The sequence below is a fragment of the Schistocerca cancellata genome, chromosome 4 (genome assembly GCF_023864275.1).
Source record: "Schistocerca cancellata isolate TAMUIC-IGC-003103 chromosome 4, iqSchCanc2.1, whole genome shotgun sequence".
Classification (NCBI taxonomy): Eukaryota; Metazoa; Arthropoda; class Insecta; order Orthoptera; family Acrididae; genus Schistocerca; species Schistocerca cancellata.
Window position 1 is genome coordinate 182,481,332 of NC_064629.1, and position 21,004 is coordinate 182,502,335.

The window sequence follows — 21,004 nt, forward strand, 5'->3', positions numbered from 1 at the left end:
TTTGCCTTCCCCACAATATTATCTATGTGGTCTTTCCAATTTAAGTTGCTCATAATTATAATTCCTAGGTATTTAGTCGAATTCACAGCCCTCAGATTTGTGCAATTTATCCTATACCCAAAATTTATCAGATTTCCTTTAGTACCCATGTCTTTGTTTTGTGCCAATTGCCACTTTTCACACCATACAGAAGTTCTCTCTAGATCATTTTGTTATTGGAATTGATCGTATGATGATTTTACTAGATGGTAAATTACAGCATCATCTGCAAACAATCTAAGGGGGCAGCTCAGATTATCACCTATGTAAATCAGGAACAGCAGAGGGCCTAGGACACTACCTTGCGGAATGCCAGATATCACTTCTGTTCTACTCAATAATTTACCATCTATCACTATGTACCTCTCTGAGAGGAAATCACAAATCCAGTCACACATCTGAGACGATACTCATTATGCATGCAATGTGATTAATAGTCGCTTGTGAAGAACGGTATCAAGAGCCTTCTGGAAATCTAGGAATATGGAATCGATCTGAGATCCCTTGTCGACAGCACTCATTAGTTCATGGGAATAGAGAGCTAGCTGTGTTGCACAAGAACAATATTTTCTGAATCTGTGTTGGTTATGTATCAATAAGTCATTTTCTTCAAGGTGATTCATAATTTTCAAGTAGAGTATATGCTCCAAAATCCTACTGCAAATTGAGGTCAGTGATATTGGTCTGTAATTCAATGGGTTACTCCTATTTCCTTTCTTGAATATTGATGTGACCTGTGCTACTTTCCAATCTTTAGGAACAGACCTTTCATCAAGTGAGCGGTTGTATATGATTGCTAAGAAAGGTGCTATTGTGTCTGCATACTCTGAAAGGAACCTGATTGGCATACCATCTGGACTGGAAGACTTGCCTTTCTTAAATGATTTGAGTTGTTTTGCAGCACCTAAGATATCTACTTTTATGTCACTCATGCTAACAGCTGTTCTGGTTTTGAATTCTGGAATATTTACTTCATCTTCTTTCGTGAAGGAATTACAGAAAACTGTCCGGTTTCGAATTCTGGGATATTTACTTCATGTTCTTTCTTGAAGGGATTACAGAAAACTGTGTTTAATAACTCTGCTTTAGTGGTACCATCATCGGTAACATTTCCATCACTATCGTGCAGTGACGGTATTGACTGTTTTTTGCCACTGGTGTAATTTACATACTACCAGAATCTCTTTGGGTTTTCTACTATATTTTGAGACAATGTTTCATTGTGGAAACTATTAAAAGCATCTCGCATTGACATTTGCACTAAATTTCGAGCTTCTCTATGACCAGAACTTGATTACTGCTGTTCCTTTGATGATCTCACAAATAATGCTCTGGCAGACAGAGGAAGAAGAAAAAGTATTCTTGTGATATACAGAATGAGTCTACAGGGCCTTTTACTGTGTGCACCATAAAACTGTAATTGAGAGACTGAAATGCTGTGGCATCATTGGTACCTTCCTTGAATCGATGGAATCTTACCTTTACACCAGAAAGCAAAGAGCCTCATTGACAAACCACACCACATGAATAAAACAAAAATCAGAAATGAGGAACATAAAATAAGGAGGATATGAGCATAACATTGAGTCATAGGAGCAATGACATAACTGGCATAAAAAATAATCCATTGAGTAAGTTATAATCCACCTAGTATATCTACAGATATGACTTATTCCTACATCAAAATCACAAGTGTCACTAATGTATCCAATGCATAATGCTTTCATTTCAGATACTTGAAAATGGCCTACGGCCAAAATTGTACAATCATACTTGAAATAAAAAGAATGGTAGCTGAAGGCATCCTGAAATCTTTCAAAAAATAGAATAAGGAGTTCCGCATAATCTGGTACACTGCAGTTTTTTACTTACTGTATTTAACTGAGCATTAGAAGATCCAGAATGTAAGATGACCCTCTGTTTTTTAAGAGGATCCTTGAGAAAAATGTATTTTGTAACATATTCTGACTAATCAAAATTACATACTTTTATTAATGTAAGGTACATATGCCAAAAAAGTTCCCATTACACGTATTCTAAACTTATACCATTTATTGGTAGTCCACATTTTGATAATACAAGGAGAAATAAAATGAACAAAAAGAAATTGTTTAAATTAATTTTTATCTTCAGTGCCTCTTTCGTTTAGCCTGTCATCTGTGGTACTACTATTTTTAATTAGCATCATCATCATCATCCTCACAGGGAAACTGTGAAAACACAAATATTTGGCTGTTCTTCCAAATATGACGTGTTTTTTTTTTTTTTTCTTCTTTTTAACACACAGCTATACTGACGTGAGAACGTTACAATACCTTTTGCTATAAAATCATATTGCACGCCCACTGCTCCCTCATTGGCTGTGGCACATGCCCTTTTGTTTGTGTCGTATCTCATGGTGAGCTTCAACAACATTACTGCACAAAACACATAAATCTGTCACTGGCCCCAGTCTAGACTTTTAGTGTCTTTCGATTCCGAGTACAAATGGATTCAGGCAAACTGCAGTTTAAAAATGAATGGCAGATGTCCACAAAAAGCCAAAGTAAGCAGTATACATTTCCATGGTTGACAGAAAATGAAATTTGCTGCCTCTCACCATTCACCTCCACACACTCATTATAGTTCTCGGCTAAGCTCATGTCACTGTTTTCCCTCCATGCCTTCCACTGCATTGTACTGGAGCAACAGTGAAACACAGATGTCTGTATCTTCTAGGGTGCAGTTCAAATGTAACAACAGCAACTAATACATAAATAATCAATTGCAATGGCAATTCTGTCCAATCCTCGAACTTTTGCTCATCCCGTGATCTAGTGCTGTCTGTTGGTACTATCTCCACAAAAGTCTTCCAATATAATCTATTCTTGCGCTAACAATTGCAGTCAGCTTACTGTGATTTGTTTCATTTGTTAAACATTTAATTCTGGATTAATTTTATTTCTCATTTCCTCTGAATGTTATCATCTTGTTCTAAAGCTGATTAAAAGCTGTTAATGTTTTGCCCCAGTATCTTAATAGGTGAACAACTGAATTTTGATTAGTGTTCCACGACCAAATTAAATACTGACTAGGATTCAGAATCAGTAATGGTTTTATAAGGACAAGATTTTTGTCTTTGAATGTTACGTTTACTTAAAGAGCAGCATAAATATATGTCATCCATACATCTATGAGAACTATTGAAAACTTATCCAAATACAATAGAAGTTTGTGAGTTGATAGAATTTAATTCTGTTTCCTCCTGTGTTTCACAAAATTGCCAATTTTTTAAACAGAGCATTAGACTGTTGTTGTGCTTAGTTCATAGTTTGTCATGTATCCATCCATTGCACCAGTGCCATGAGTCAAATGTCACGTGACTGACAGAACAGGATTGATACTGTATCGAGCACTTCTGCATATTGGGAAATCTTGAGACTTGAGCCTGTTTGAACATACGTATTGTTTGCTATTCTCTACTCTTCGAAACTCTTCAAAATAAATTTGTACAAAACTTCAATAGCCAAAGCTTCCTCTGTAAATGGAAGATGAAAACACTGCAAAAACATTTACCTCAGCAACAATAGTTTAATCTGTGAATATAAGATGACACAGTATTTTTTGAATGATGAGTTTGGGAAAAAACCTCGTCTTATAATCAGATAAATATGGTACGCAAGTAATCTTCCTATGAGCTTAAAGGAATGTTCAAAAACTAAAATGTTTGGTGATGACAGAAGCATTCAATGCAAAGGCCAAACTCAATCATACCAGATGCAGTCAGATGACAACTGAGCAAGCCACAATGGTTTCACAGTAAACAGATGAACATTTAAAGCAAAATAGATCATATTATTTAATCTGAAACACATAACAACCTGATGGTACTACAAGTAGAAATTAATGACCAATTACTAAAGAAAATACTACATACAAAATTCCTTTGTGTCAAACTTAGGGTGGCATGCTAAAATTTAAACAGTATATGAATAAGCTAATGATACACTCAAACTGACAGATTTTTCACTTAAAAATATATCTGATTGTGTTACCAAGTGAAGTGCACAGAAATTTCTCAGAAATAGTATGAAAAACTGTGTAGGTTAATGAAATCCTTGGACAAAACACAACTGTTATTGATAGCTTCAACAAATGTCAACCTATGACTAATGCTTCTATTAAATTCTAAAAAAAGCTTTACACATATTGGATAAAAAAGAAAACATTACTGGTATTTTCTTAGACTTAAGTGGTCTGTCAACTTTTTGGACTGTAAATTACAGTTTGAAAATATTCAAATGTGTGGAATTAGAGGCACTGCACCAGAACAGTTCTTTTGATGCATGACAAATGAAGAGTGTAAAGTAGAAATAAAACCTGAGGTAAATGAAACTACCAGAACATATGTCTTAGAAGTAAAAATGTACTACAAATTGTGCTGTAGAAATTCACAATAGTCCCCCACATAAAATAAAAGTTATTCTTTCATTATAACTGATTAGTGAAACACTAAGGCAGTTCTTATTGGATCACTACTTCTTCTCAGTGTGAAAATTTTTACAGCAATAAAAATTAAAGAAATCTGAAAAAAGAAAATGCAAGAACTGCTATCGCAAGGTATCTAGTATGTAGAAGAAAAAAAACATCATTATTTATTTCATTCATTAACATATGTGGTTCAAATATTTATGCTTTAAGTTACTTGAATTATGTGTGTGTGAGTTTGTGTGAGATTGATCTGCTATTGCTTTCCACCACCCTTTGAAGTGATTTATCCAGCCAATTATAGAAGAATCTACAGTATAACAAAATTTGGAAGCAGCTGTGGAAGTGAGACTGTTGCATTCCCAATTCAAAAAAGAATGCAGAAATGTTAACAAGCAAAAGTTAGTAGAAATTCATGCAGCTATAACAATATTGATGCAGAAAGCACACAACAGCTTTCACCATCATACCTTAGTGAAAGATCCTGTCAAGAACATGAGAAAATTCTGGTTGTATATAAAATGAGTTAGTGGGTCAAAGGCATCTACCAAGTCACTCATCAAATGTTTTGGTGTGGCAGTAGAAGACCCTAAAAGGAAAGCTTAAGTTTTAAATTTCACATTTAAAAATTGTCCACAAAGGATGATTGTATGGAAATACCTTCATTAGACTGCTGCACCACCAGACCCCTACATGAAGGACATAGAAATAGTCATTCCTGGTGTTGAGCAGCAACTGAAGGAGTTCAAAACTAATAAGTCACCTTGTCTACATGGAATCCCAATTTGGTTTTACAGAGAGTAGTCTTCAGCATTGGAACATTACGTACATTGCATTTATCACAACTCTTCCATCCACCAGAAAGTACCAAGCAACTGGAAAAAAACTGCAGGGAACTCCTTCACATTAGAAGTGTAAAAGACATGACCCACAAAACTACAGATCTTTATCCTTAACGCTGCTTTACTGCAGAATTTATGAGAATATTCTCAGTTCAAATAAAATAAATTTCCTTGAGACAGAAAAGCTACTGTACACAAATTAGTAGGGACTTAGAAAGCACATGTCTGGAAAATGTTTGATAGAATGCACCACTGCAGACTGTTGATGAAGATCTGAGCATATGGAATACAATTCCTGATATGTGAATGAGTTGAAGACTTCTTAAGTAATAGAACCCTGTACATTGTCGTTGATGACAAATGATCAGTAGTGCATCAGGGAAGTGTGATGTGTTCAGGAGAGCCATACACAACTATGCAGAATCTCGATGACCCCATATGACTAGCACCTGAGAGAACAGACATTGTTTCTAGTCTGTGGAGGAGTATGTAACCATGTCACATACCTCAAGTATGGAAATATGCTCATTTGCAACAAGGCAAATACCTCCACAGGCAGTGTGATTATGTCTGAAGCACCACAGACGGTTAACACAGTTCTAACTTTCCATGATAAATAGAGCAGCTGGCTGCTGTGGAACATCCAATGAGAACATTGGCCACAGAAATGGCACCACATTATCTTTTCAGATGGGTCCCTGTTCTGTGTACAGTATTATACTTAATGTACCTGTGTGAGGAGGCCCTGAGGGAAGAGACAGTGTGAGGAGGCCCTGAGGGAAGAGACATTGTCAGATGCATTTATGATTCTCACATGGGTCCAGTACCTGGTATGATTAAGGGGTGCCACTGGGTACATACTACAATCATTCCTGGTTTGCAGAGCAATAATTGAGACAATAGGCACCATATTTCTGAGGTATTAAGGCTGATGACTGTGTCCTATCTTCAAGGTCCGTACAAAGTTACCTTCTGGTAAGATAATGCAAGACTACATTTTGTCCATGGTGTCATGATCTATCACAGTGCAGAGCGTGTTTTATAGTCCCCCTCATAAGTATGTTTTCGTGCTCTCTCACCTATTGAAAACATCTAGACATGAGTTGCTGAGAGACTGGCACACCACCTCCAGGTTGCTACTACGATTGATCAAATTTGTCATAGACCTGAAGGAGCATGGAGTGATGTATCCACATCTGTCAGTGGAGCTCAGTTCAAATTAGCACCCAGCCAGTTTAGGGCCATTGTCACTGTCTTAGGTGACAGCTCTGTGTACAAACTTTCACACTCTGTACGCACCCAACACACCTACTTACTTAATCATGTATTCTTCCTGCTATACTGTATACTCAAAAGAAGTAAAATTTATTTATTTTCTATTCTGTCTGATGTTGCAGTTTTAATGGTTAGCAGTGCATATGTTTTGTTTTCATTTAAACAGACCCACTACTGAGCACTGCTGAGAAGATTGACACCAGTGTAATCTAACTGTGGTCAGCAGAACTCTTTTACAGGACAGAAGTGACATGGAACAGTGGATGTTGTGGTGTATACACATGGGCTAATAGATGGTTTTCCCCACCTGTTTAATTTTGCACTGCCTGACTCATCATTAAGAAATTAGTTTTTATTTATGGTTATATTAAACAGCCATCGAACTATGTATGATATTAAGTTCTATCTTTGTTGAGCTGTAAACATAAGCTGCAGATAGCAAAATCATCTCTGTTTTGTTATAAATTGTCTAGCTCAAGTCTCTACTACTGTATTAGTTTGTTTAGCAAAGAAATAACTTAAATATTATTATGTTCAATGAAATATTGTGAAGGAGAGGCAGAGAAATGAATTTTTTGAAGTGAAGTTCTCAATCTTGTTTACGTGCCTTTTGATGACTCAGCTCCTCAACTATTCAGTGTGTTGTACTTCTTACATTATTTATAATGCTCAAAGGACTTTTCATTAACATAAAGCTCAAAAGTTCTTTGTTTAACTGTAGAAGGATATTTAGTTACATAACAAATGAATGCAACCGGTTGGATGAAATTGCTGCTGTTGTGTTTTAAGAACCTAGAAATGTGTTATGATAATTGTTTATCCTCAAAGGTGGAATCTGTTAAACATGCATTATGATTTTATTGTTATATAGGGAGATATAATTTTGTTTATATTGTATTCTACAAAATATACACTATTTCATGTCATTTGCTTTTTTCATTCTCCCCATTGCAAATAGTCATTTACTGAAACTTTATTAATAGTGTTTAACAAAGTATTTGGCATAAGTAAAACTGATATATTGGAGAGTAAAATGGTGTTGCCCGGTTGGATGGATCTGAAAGTGCTGGTGCAAGAATGAAATTTGCTACAGTGAGAATTCCATTTATCTTGAGGAGTGACTGGGGAAGGAGATTTTTTTGTGTGTGTCCAATAATGACATTCTGATTACATGGTTCTGACACAAGTGGTTTTATGTTATGACATAGTTAGTTATGGTTCTTTACACGTAACTAAAGTGGAGGAAGTGTCCATGAGATTTGTAGAAACCGAAATTCCCATTGTTGCAATAATAGTAGAGGACTCATTCATAGACGTGGGATTGAAAACCAAGCATCTGCATGCTTTCTTGTAATTCATAGTAGTGGTTGCCTTGTAATATGTGATGCTGGAGGTGCAACCAATTTCAGCTTGAATGTACATGGTGAAGCTTTGTGCACGGAATATTATTTTCTCGTAAATCACTACACCAATATCTTTGAAAACTTTTCTCTCATAAAATACACTTCAAATAGTGTTTTCATAATTTTATTATTCTGCTGTAGTATCCACTTCATGGATTGTTTCAGGTCTGAATGTCAGTATCAGATCTGTTGACCACAGGTATTGTAGTGAACAAATTGTTTATTTTAAATCTTTTTGTTATGTGCAGTAATACTATTGTCACTTGTGTCACGCACAGACATTCTGATGAGTTTAGAATTTATTGATTTTACAAAAAAGTGTACATAAATATCTATTATTAGAGACTTGAAAAATGCTACTACTCAATAGGAGAATTAATGAATGATGGGATGATTATTTTCTGTAAGTTAGTTGATTCAGGATTCAATTCTTGGTTTCTCCTAGGGTTTTCTGTCACTTATTCCTTCTTTCAATTTGGTAAATATTTGTTAATGTAAAAATGCCAAGGTCTTCCATGGTTTGGAGCCCAAGTTAAGCAGTGTGCTCCATTATAACTGACTGAATAAGTCAGTTCAAAGATTGGAGAAAGGCAAGAGTGTACCACCCCAAATATAACCATGCCTAGTAAAATATTTTGTTGTTAAAGACAAACTTCAGATTGAGGAAAGCTCAGTTTTTTATGAATGTTGTTGATAAATTAGAGGTTAATGATGTTTTTACAAATACAAAGCTAATTAGGCTTATTGTTAGTAGCCTTTTCTCAAGTGTCCCAGTGAAAGAACACATTGGCACTATTTGTCTCAAAGGCTGACAGTAGTTCAGATCTTTGAAGAAATTTCCCCAGCTGTTATAAAAGACTGTTCATCAAAGACACTCACTGGACATTCTGCATTTGTCATTAAACAGAATGTTGCCACAGTATGGAAACTATGGAACAAAAACTGGTGTGTATCATACAACCAGATAAAGGTATCCTTGGAATTTTATGCATCTGCAGTTTGCACTGCTCTACACAGTGAAGTGTGGAAGTTTTGTTCTTGACAGATAGGCTGATGGGATACCATTTCTCATTTTTTAAACAACCTAAGTTGATAAAATTTAGCTTCATCTTTACGATCAGCCAAGTCACAAAAGAGAAATGAGTATTTAAAAATGGTAACATAACCTCCGCAATCTTAAAATCCTGTTTGTCAAGAAGAGACCACTGAAATGTCAGTGCTCAAACAGATGTTACTCAGCTCTAATAAATCAGTCACAGGGAAGTGGTAAACAGAAGAGTAAGTGCCTCAACTTGCAGAGGCACTTCCAACAATACAGTCAAAATTCAGATCCAAGAGTTTGTTTGTGATGATAAAGTTATAAACACTGTGTTAAAAAAATCTTTATTGCCTGTTTAATTGCAGTATGTTCAAATGTTCTCGAGCACTCTCTCTGCTGAACATGAGTTTTTGAACTCACAAAGAACATTTTCAGCTGTCAGTAAAGACTTAGCAAAAATGATCTAATGACTCTGAAGAGATGTGTGATTGTTAGCCATAACCATTTTGAAAAATATATGTGGTGTTACTGAAAATTTGCCTCCTACTCTTCTTAGTGATGGACTGACAATCTAAAACTCAGAATGTGAGGCAGTACGTAAATAATAAGTATGAAAAAGTTTAATTATTGTAATTTATCACCAGTCCAGTCAACTATAATGAGAAAGCAAAGGATAAATATTTCAAGTGTACCATCTACAGACATGGAAGAAAGTTACAGAAAGCATCATGCTACATAAAATCCAAACGAGTATCTCGGTGATGTGCTACCCATTACATTGTTTCTAGGAAAGTTTGAACTACCACTTCTGCTTACCAACAAATCTCTACCAAGGCAGAAGCGATATGTTAAGCTACTGCAATTGGTCATAGTAATAGCACAAGAAAAAATCTCTCTTGAGCCACAAAGAACTCCTTCCATACAGCACTCCAAATAGAAGATATGTCTTCTTAAAGTTTTTATAAATTCAAAGTTTCTTCTGAACTCAATATCATCAGTGGAACTTATGGGATCTGTTTAAAGAGAACTGTTTCCACTTTTATATACTGAATGTTGTTTTTAATTTATATATAATGTCATAAATTGTCTTAGAATAGTGTGAAAAATGTTTAAGCTTATTTGTATCAGTAGGATGGATTTATGTCTACTAACTTGGAAGTTAGCTTCATCTTCCTGAATGGGACAGTATAATTGACAGGTGTGAAGCAGCTTACTGCCAACCATAAAAGCACTGTGACTTGTTTTTCAGTAAGATATGGTGAGACCTACAATTAATAATGTAAATGGAACTGTCACAATTTAATCGACAAATACAAATGGGAACCTAAAATTATTCTCCAACTATATGTATAATATTCATAAGAAGATACCTAGATCGAGACGGTGTATTTTGCACAGTGGTAAGTTCTGAAGACTGTATCCAAATAAATATTCACATTTTCGCAAATACTCAATTGCCTGTATCCAAGGGTGCTCATACCTGTGAGCAAAGGGTCACCCCACCCCCCTCCCCAGCTCTCAGGGAAAAGAAAAAATAAAGTGTTGTCAGGTGTTTTTCACTCAAAGCTTATGTTTGAATGTCTCTGACATGAGGTGGAAACAGCAAGACCTATTTGACAAATGTGTGTATCATGTTGGGGCAGTGATGGGGCGAGGGACATTTGTATGTGTGAACCGACAACCATAGCACTGCCCGTCAATCGTTGAACAGCAACAGGGCAATCCCATGGCCAATTGGAGTGCGTGGTGCCAAGTTTCCATAGTTTAAGAATGGTGCATTGTCAACCTACACAACATTAGTAATTTTGGTTCCTACTGGCATCAGCTATCCAGGGTTAAAATTTCGTGACACAGTTTTTCTCCACCCTATGTATGTATGTATTTTCCACATCTTCCCCTAAGCAACTGGGCCAATTTCAACCAAACTTGGTATACATATCACTTATGGCCTGAAAAGAATTGCTGTGGGGTTAAGCACCACCTATTTATCAAAGAATGGTGGTGAGGGTGAAAAAACAGTGTAGCCCATGATGCGTGAAATACCCATACTTTAGTCATCCAGTACTGGAGAATGAGAACAGTTAGTGACTTGCAACAAACTTTACACATAATTTTAAACCTTTACAAAACTTTTTCTGGATGACAATGCCCACAAATAAATGAAAGGAAAAATGTTCATTGCTTATCATATTTTTACTGTTCATTCGGTAAATCAGCTGCATGAAGCATGGTGTTTTAATATGTTACTTCTTTATTCCTAACTGTAATTGTGAAAAATTTTGCAGACAGTATTCAAATATACCTCTGAATGTACCATCAAAATTATATCAGTGTAAAACCCAGAGTTCAGGAGATATATACCACAAACCCTGAGATGTGTGAAAAACTGCCTCATCATGCATGGTGTTTAAGTTTTGCAGACAGTATCCACATACACTGCTAAATATACTTTAAAAATATATTATTGTATGACACATAGTTCAGGGGATCTGAGATCATAAACACTAAGATACATGAAAATCTGCTGCATTATGCATGATGTTTTAATTTATTACTTCTTTATGATAAGCTACTTGACAATGATAGTGCAGGGTAAAATTTTCTGGAAGTACAGGTGAAATATGTGTGAAATATTTTAAATACATGTGAAAGATGTCTGAGGTGTGTGCATGTGGATAAAAATGTGATTAGAAATCTCATTCTAAACCCATGGAACAATTTCAACCAAATTTGGTACCCGTGTTAATTACAATCTGGAAAGAAATACTATGGGGGTAAGAGCCATCAGCATCCTATTGGGATGGGGCTTATAATGTGGAGAGAGAAGAGGTGAGGAGAAGTGGACAAATAGAGAGGCAGAAGGAGGAAGTGGACCCAGATAGAAGGGGCAAGAATAGATAGACACAGAGAGGGGAGGGGGAAATGGAGGGAGAGGGGGAGAGGAGATGGCCAGTGGGGGGATTGAAAGGGAGAGAGGATGTTCATATGTGTGTGAAATCTTATGGGACTTAAGTAGGGAGAGGGGGAACAAAGAGACTGTAGACAAAGCAGAAGGAGGAAATGAACAAAGAGAGGGGGAGGAGGAGATGGAATTAGAGGGGGAGGAGGAGGTGGACAGATGGGGAAGGACCAGATGGACAGAGAGAGGAGGAGAAGCAGGTGTACAGAGGGATAGGTACAAGGAGATGGACAGAGAGAAGGGCAGGAGGAGACAGACAGAGAGGGGGGCAAGTTGGAAGAGGTGAACAGAGAGGGGAAAGGAGGAGATGGACTAATAGAAAATTGGAATAAGTACATACCCAGGCAACACTGGGTACTCAGCTAGTTTCATTCTATTTAAGCCATGTCAGTCAGTAGTATACTGGTAGCACAGCATAAATGATAGGTGTATTTTCCTATATATAATAGTGATAGTTAGATAGAAGCAGAGATAAGACAAAGCACTGCACATAAATGCTAGATAAAATTATAAATGTAGTCAATAATGATACTTTTTTTAATACCGGGACAGAGTTTAGGTCACTATAGCTAGTGCCCTATATCCTTGACATTAGAACAATAAACATATGAGGTACTGTGTAGTATGATGCCTGATAACCATCTGAGTTCATTTCTTTATAATGAGCTTGTGCAAACACAACATGAAAATCCAGCCAAAAAAGTGTGATCTCATTGACCAAATAAATGATTGTAATAAATATTTATTTACAGTAATTTCAGCTTTTTTCTAGAGTTTTCTGACATAATAATCCAGCGGGTTCTAGATATTAACAAGAGATGTGAGACCACATAAGTAAAGTCTCATAAAAGTCTTACCAAACCAAAATTATTTTAAGCCTTCACAATTGTTAAAAGATATTAGGGTCTACTCTGTTATTTTGTGCAAGTACATATTGAAAATAGTCTTGAACATCTTTTAGCATAAATGTAAATGAGACCAAGCTTCTATATTAACAACACAGAAAAGAGTTTTTGGGCTCATATTAATTAAAAAGGGCAGCTTCATAATTAATTTAGTATGCCATAATACCAGTTCTTTTCATGCAACAGAACTATACCTTTTGGCAATTATTACACTACATGTGGCAGAAGAACATGTGACAGTGACACAGCCAAAGTGCACTTAGGCAAACTGTCAGTGCCAGATATTTCTTAGACCTTCTTCTAATAAATGAAATAAAAAGAAAATTGGAAGGAGAAAAAGTTATGATACCATGCTTAGAAATGTAACAGTGTTAATACATTGAGACAAAAAATTCTTACCTTCTCCAGTTGGAATCACCTTGTAGGAATCATCCAGTCTGACCAGCCCTTCACTAACACCCTGAAAAAGTTCAGAATCTCGTCTCTGATCCTCTTTTAGTGTAACTTTAATAGGAACGGCTTCCTCTGGTAACTGTTCAGGAGAGGACACTTGCTTCTGTGACATTTCATCTTCCATTGTGCTATCCTCAAAAGTGGAGGTTGACAGCCGTGACGTGTCATCTTCAGTTTTTGATGGAGGTATAGGTGAATCACTTTCAGTAATTACTGATGTGTGCCTCTTCATTGCCTCTTCGTCTGATATAATTATTGGCTGTCTTTCATACTGCCGATCACGCTTATCTTGAGCAAATATTTCTTTCAGCTGAGCAACTGTTCGCCTTTCTTCTTCAACAACTTTTTCTTCACCAATATACTTCCTTTCTTCTGATTCATCAACATCATCTCTCTCCTTCAGAGGCCAGTCCTTTAGTATTACATCTGTTTTTTGTATTTGAAAGTCTAAAAACAAGTAAATGAATGGCATCAGAATAAATTACTTCATGTTAAAAGTGTAAGCAGTAGTTTCTCAATAATGCATAGCAATTTACTCACTTCTGCTAAAGTAAAATACATTTTCTTTCTGACAATGGTCCTAATAAAAATCAAGTAATATATAAAATATGTAAGATATTCATTGTTACCAAAAGAAAGAATGGCAAAAGTTAAGTGCTCCATTTAAAATGACTTAAAAAATAAGAAATATATGTTTGCCTGAGACTAATCTGCTGTAATACTGGTATGTAATATCTACTTTTAGTATCACAGTACATTGATGTATACTAGTTAGTTACTTTCATGTTCCATGGTTCATTTTGCACAACATATTGTAATGATGTGGACTGAGTCATTTTACATCCACGTTGCAAAGTAATTTGTACATATTGTTACATTCTGAACATTTAAAGGTTTTTTTAAAGGGAAAAAGATATAAAGATGGTGTGAGTTGGTAATCCTACCCACCATCTTTTACTCATTACAGTAATAGAAATTCTCCTACAGAATAGAAAGAGCTGTCCAGGAGAAACTTTCTCAGTTTGTTTTCAAATTTTACTTTGCTTTCTGTTAGACATTTCACATCAATGGGTAAATGATCAAATCTAGTTAATGCGGCATTGTGCACCTCTTTTTACACTGAAGACAACTTTAATGTGGAATAATGGATGTCGTTTTTCCTTCTGGTATTGTAATTATGTACATCAGTGTTCCTTTTGAACTGTAATGGATTATTTACAACAAACTTCATGAGGGAATAATTATACTGTGAAGCAGTAGTCAGTATGCCCAACTCCTTAAACAGATTTGTCCAAGATGATCATGGGCAAGCACCAAATATTATTCCTACAGCACATTTTTGCACAATGGAGGCTTTCTTTCTTAAAGATGAGTTACCTCAACACATTATTCCATAAGATATTACTGAATGAAAATATGCAAAATATGTCAGCTTACTGATTTTTCTCTTCCCAAGATTTGCTTTGATTCTAAGTGTAAGTATGGCTGAACTAACTTGTTTTAGGAGTTCCAAAATGTGCTTATTCCAATTTAAATTCCTATTAGTATGGATACCTATGAATTTCAATGTTTCCACTCTATTGTTATTTGCTTGCCATGTGTTACACTTATCATTGGTGTAGTACCCCTAGATGTGTAGAACTGAATATGTTGTTTCTTTTTAAAATTGAGGGTGAGACTATTTGCAGAGAACGAGTCAATGATACTTTTAAGAGATATGTTTACCATGTCTTCTGTTTCTGTATGTATTCGTGGATTAATTCTGCTTGTTGTATATTAGATAGAAGATCATTTACTTATGTGAAGAACTATAGTGGACCTAAGACTGTGCCTTGGGGAATCCCATACATGATACATTATTTCTCTCCAGTCAGAATTATGTTCTCAGACTATATTGGTTGAATTACTGAGAACAACTTCCTGCATTCTTTGGTTAGATATGACAGCATCCATTGGTTGGCTATAGTATCAATCCTATAAAACTTCAATTTATCTAGGACAATATTGTAACTCACACAATCAAATGCCATAGATAGTTTGCAGAAAATACCAACCGGCACTACTGTGTTTACAGAAAATATCAACCGACACTATTGTATTATTTATTGCTTGTAAAATCTGGCGACGGAACATGTAAATGGCATTCTGAAACCCAAATTGTGATTTACTGGGGATATTATTGTTGCTAAGGTGAATTACTATCCTAGAATACATCACCTTATCAAAAAGTTTGGAAAATGATGTCAGCAGTGAAACAGGTCAGTTGACACCCCTCTTATCACCATTCTTAAAGAGGAGTTTAACAATGACATATTCAGTCTCTCTGGAAAAATTCTTTGAGTCTGTGATGCATTACATGTTTCAGATAAGACTGGGTTTATTAAATGGGAACAAATCTTCAGTACTCTATTGGAAACACCATGAAACCCAGATGAGCTTTGATTTCTGAGAGACTATAATTTTCTTACTTTCATACGGAGAAGTTGGTGGTACATTCATATGATTGAATTTTATGAGTTACTTTTTCAACATACTGCTGTGATTTTTCTCTTGACTTGTTTGTCCCTGTGCTTTCTACTATATTTGAGAAGTGATTATTAAATACATTTACTTCCTGTGACTCATCATTCCATTCCTTTGATTGAGTTCAATAGCGATGTAATCTTGTTCCATGGCTGGTTGACCTGTCTCTCATTTCACTACATTCCATATAGCCTTAAGTCTGTTGTCGAAATTATTCTGACATTATGTGCATCTTCCTTGATTTTTAATAACCTTTCTTAGTAATTTTGAGTAGCTTTTGTAGTGAGCAGCTACTGCAGGATCCCTACTCATTCTTGGCAAAAGATAAATTTCCCTTTTCCTTTCACAAGATACTTTAAGCCCTCTAGTCATCCATCGGCTTTTACATCACTGTTTAGTATCCTTTCTGGTTAGCTTACTCAGAAAGTCGTCTTCAAATAATAATATGACATTCTCATGGAGTATATTAAATTTGATGTTAGCATTTGGTTTATTATAAAGTTCATCCCAAGTCATCCCCTGTATACTGTGCTTAAAAACATTTGTCGTGGAGTCACTCATTATTCTCACTGATCTCCACTAAACAGCATACATACCTAAAGGCAATATGTTATTTACCCTAATTAACTGTGCATCATGATCAGAAAGGGCATTTGTTACTGGATAAACAGTTATTTTCCTACTTTAAGCTTTACAAAAGAAAACATGATCACTTATGGTCTTAATGTCTTTATCCACCTGTGCTGGAAAGTTAATGGCTGAAATTATATTTTAGAATCCAAATAAGGTTTCTAGATCATTTTTCCTATTAGAACCCTTAAGAAAATTAATGCTGAAGTCATCACAGACTACTAACTGCTTGCTGCTGCCTGACAGTTTACTTCATTCTGTTTGTATAGGTTTCTAATGTAATATAACACAACACCAGATGATTGGGAAGTCCTACAACTAAATACTGTGACACCAGCTATTCAGGAATGAATACCAACCAGTGTTCTGTGCGTGAAATACAATATACAAGTGTAGTAGCATGTGCCATTCCACAAAACACTGCACTTGTTTAATAGTTCTGGAGATCACTGAAGGTAATGGAAAGACCAAACTGAGTTCTTAAACTATTCTGTCATTTTGTAATAATACTGAATGCACTCAGTCTCATATTTACAACATTTTCTTTTTACTTTTATTTATTGATGCTCTCATTCCAGTTTTTCCTTGCCTTCTTTCTACCTTGTCGGTAGTCACTGTGGTGCCTCTAAATTATCAGATTCCCAAATATGATGTGATTATGATATTTCACATTTGATTTCCTACTTGTCAAGAACTGATCAATACATTATGATATTGACATTTGTGAATCACTTGCAATGTCATGCCAGTAATAATGGTCATAATGACATTCATTCAGCTTGTAACTCTTCTGTTTTCTTTATTATTAATAACTAGCAAATATAACTGGTAAATTGCTGTAGTAATCTCAAAAAGTAAAAAAAAAAAAAAAATACACTGTAGCATGATTTGTTCCCAGTAAACTACTTAATGGCTTCCTATACCCTTTTCTCTGTGAGGTATTGCATATTATACTCAATAAATTGTTTTTAATGCAAGAATTCTATAGACACTGATATCCTGGTCTTACGGTGAATATCAGTATCTGTAATTTGCAATAAACTAAAGCAGTTGTGTGTTCAACTGGCACACTGCAGGTGTGCAAGTGTGTGTGTGTGTGTTTTTCTTTTTTTCCTTGTGTGTATACATTTATACTCTAGCTGGTCAAAGGTTTTCTTCGAAAAGCTACTAAAGTCTTCATTCTCTTTTGTCTGTGCCTATCAATGACTCAATACTTCTGCCATTTGGCCAGTGGTCTCCTTTATGCCTAAATTATTTACATTCTTCCAGAATATTTCCTACCATATTTTAAATGAAAATAAGACTTTCTTACCTTCATGTGATTTCTTCTTCTCTGCTTGCACAAGCTCTTCAACAGATTCTGATTCCTAAAATGGGGTATACATCATTACAGCAAAACTCATAAAAGCCAGACAAAAACAAATATAAAGTGGAAATTAAAAAGTGTAGTTTACCAGAATTACTTGTATTTATTCCATTATTCAATAGCTGTTTACTAATTTAAATAAGATCTCAAACTCTCCAATAGGTAACAGAAAATTATTGGATTATAACTAATTTGAGCATTATTTTCAGAACATGATGTGCTACTCATTTACCTCTACTGGCAATAAGTCCTCAATATTGTTATACAACTTTTTATGGTACAAGTATAATATTTAAGTTATTAACTGTAAATAGCTTTGTTTTGGATCATGAAACATGGATTTAAAATTCAGATATTAATGGGGCACAATACTTATGAGTGTTTCAGCAACTGAGAAAATAGTGCTGGGCTCAGTCAATACATAAATATATTGCTCACAAAAGGTATCATGACTGTATACAGTTTGGACAGCAGGGTACATAAAGCATACAAAAAATATGGCACTTGTAACAAGATATGTGCTACATGTGAACCAGGTATTATTCATGAGAATTAGAGAAGCTACTTTTGATGTTTCTATATACAAAAGATGTCCACAATACTGATGGACTTATCTCAATTGCAGCTCAGAATGCTTAATTCATTATTAGTGGGCAGGAGTTCAGCTATAGTACTTCTGAGCATAAGTCAAGAATGAGACACAAGTAATAAATCAGGTGTCAAGAATCCTATTTTCATTGGCAACAACAGTATCATTTCACACAAATCTGCATTTATGGAAAAATATAGATTGTGCAATTCCTTATTAAAAAATAAAGACTTATGTGATCCAGACTTTCTTGTAACTGCGATTTGTTTCAAATGTGGATGGTCTCCTACCTCTACTACAGAAGAATTCCTGGATCAAGTAATGGAAATATCACAGTTAAACAATCATGGCCAACTGTGGCCGTCAATGTTGTGTTCATTAGACTGCGGGCAAGATTATTACAGATATCTATCATATAGCAGAAATAATATTGCAAATGGAGACAGAATAAGACCTGTGGTATTTTGTAGATAATGGGATCAATCTTGTTTTCATAGAATCTGTTACACTCAGTACAGAATATCTAAATTCTCTTGCTGTTCTCTTGATATCTTCTTTTCAAATTATGTAATGTTGAATGTATTATCAAATGTAAATTGACTTTGACATGTCTGACCTATTGAAGCTACATGTAAAATCAAAATTCTATGTGTATGACACAAGTCTTGTGTCAATAATGAAATTAACACTTTGAAGACAAAAAGTATGCATCATAACAGAATTTATAGTGAATAATGCTACAGGGATGTCTAATTTGGGGCCCAACAACCTGTTTCATGCGTAATAGATACTGGTGGGTGAGTTTTCATGGACCACTGTATAAAACAACTTCTTCAGCCTTGGTATAGAGGTGTGGTCTACTTCTCTGCATTATTCTTGCAGAATCATAAAATGGCCTCAGGGCCAGTTTAAGGACCAAGCTACATAAGCTGTCACTTGGGGCACCAAGCTGAGAGGAGCACCAGAGGCACCTATAGCTGTAAGGTTTCTATACAGGATGTATCACAATTAGTAGTGGTCAGTTGGAGCACCAAGCTGAGGGGGTGCCAAGTGCAAGATTTATATACAGTATGTATCACAATTAGTGATGACAATTGACATGAAGAAAATGTGTGAGTGGAAAGGGGGAGGGGGGGGGGGGAGTACCAGATCATAAGTCACTTGGATGGAAGAATCTTCTCAAACCAGCAAGGAATGGTTTGTATATTTATGAAGGATGTTAGTATTTTCAAATCTCTTCCAGCTTAGCAAATGTCTTTTGCAAACAGGTCCGATTACAGTGACCCATGATGACTTTTTTTTTATATTTATACCAAATGCATCATGCATGATATCATATCTATTGTTCATAAAAATTATTACTTCTTCACGTGAACAGCATTTCCACTCATCAATAAATAAAATAAATGTGCAGTGCGCTGTGTACCACAGTATGAATACACTGCCTTTAATTTATCACATTATTTCAATCTAGTGGAGTGTCCAAGGGGAATACAAAATAAAGTTCTCTGTGTGAATGTTATGTATTAAAGCACATTTAGGATGTGTTTCCATTGTCTCAATTACATGATTTCAGACACAGTCATTGATGCAGTTATGAAAAATATCTTGAGAAAATTACTCTGACAATTGTAGGCAATCATAACTGAAACTTGTTGGAAACAGTGAATGTAATGATATACAGAAGTATAATATTATATTTTTAAGCAATGTATTAGTCAACCCACACATACTGGACACTAAATCTTGGGACGCTATGCACGTATGTGTGTGCATGCTATAGAACTGCAGATACGCTTATGTGGATGTTCTAAAGAAAACAGATGAGATACCGTAACATACAGTAAATTTATTTAGAATCTTACAATAAATAAGTTCTGAAATACCTTCATTAAATCTTGTTCATCATATGCTGTAATGTCCACTGCAGTGTCTCGATGTAATGATGCATTTCTTGATGGTCCTAACTCTTCTTTCAAGAGGTCAAATCCTGATTGGTCTTGCCGAACTTTCTCAACAGCTTCATCCATCTCATCAACATTGAAAATGCACTGTTGAATGATATCATCACGGCCAATTTTCCTCAGTGCTTTCTCCAGTGTGTTAGCTTTAATGGAATAAAAATTAATTTGAATGTTTTTAATAATGTTGCACATCTGAGCCAAGTTGTAAACAAAAATGTGATGTTCTGATAAAAAAATTACCACAATTTTTCACTTTTAATGTTATCACTCACCTGTTGCTTTATTTCCTGACTGTTGTACCCAGAGTCTCAACATTGCCATTGCTTGTTGAGCTACACTACTGGGAAATTCTGTTTTTATTATATTTACATCGGATGTAGAAACTCCAAGTTCATTGGCCAGAATCACCCAATCTTCCGCCAGCAAGTTACTAATATCTGATAAACGTAAATTCATGTGTCGGAAAGCATTAATTCGACCTGTAGGGTCCAGAAACAATATTTATTTGGTACATCATCTTCAGTATTCTGAAGTAAGTTTAATTAATGTT

At 35.3% G+C, this 21,004-nt stretch overlaps 1 protein-coding gene across 5 annotated transcripts in view; it reads right to left on the bottom strand.

Annotated features, from left to right (window-relative positions):
- Window positions 1-21,004, bottom strand: part of LOC126183202 (ankyrin-3-like) — an 892,753-nt gene that overhangs the window by 312,252 nt on the left and 559,497 nt on the right. For all 5 annotated transcript variants that reach the window (XM_049924971.1, XM_049924970.1, XM_049924973.1 and 2 more), the window contains 4 exons: window positions 20,727-20,933; window positions 20,377-20,597; window positions 17,848-17,902; window positions 13,329-13,829 (listed from right to left, as the gene is read on the bottom strand). In XM_049924971.1, the coding sequence (XP_049780928.1) occupies window positions 13,329-13,829; window positions 17,848-17,902; window positions 20,377-20,597; window positions 20,727-20,933 (984 nt within the window). The remainder of the gene's footprint in view (window positions 1-13,328; window positions 13,830-17,847; window positions 17,903-20,376; window positions 20,598-20,726; window positions 20,934-21,004) is intronic.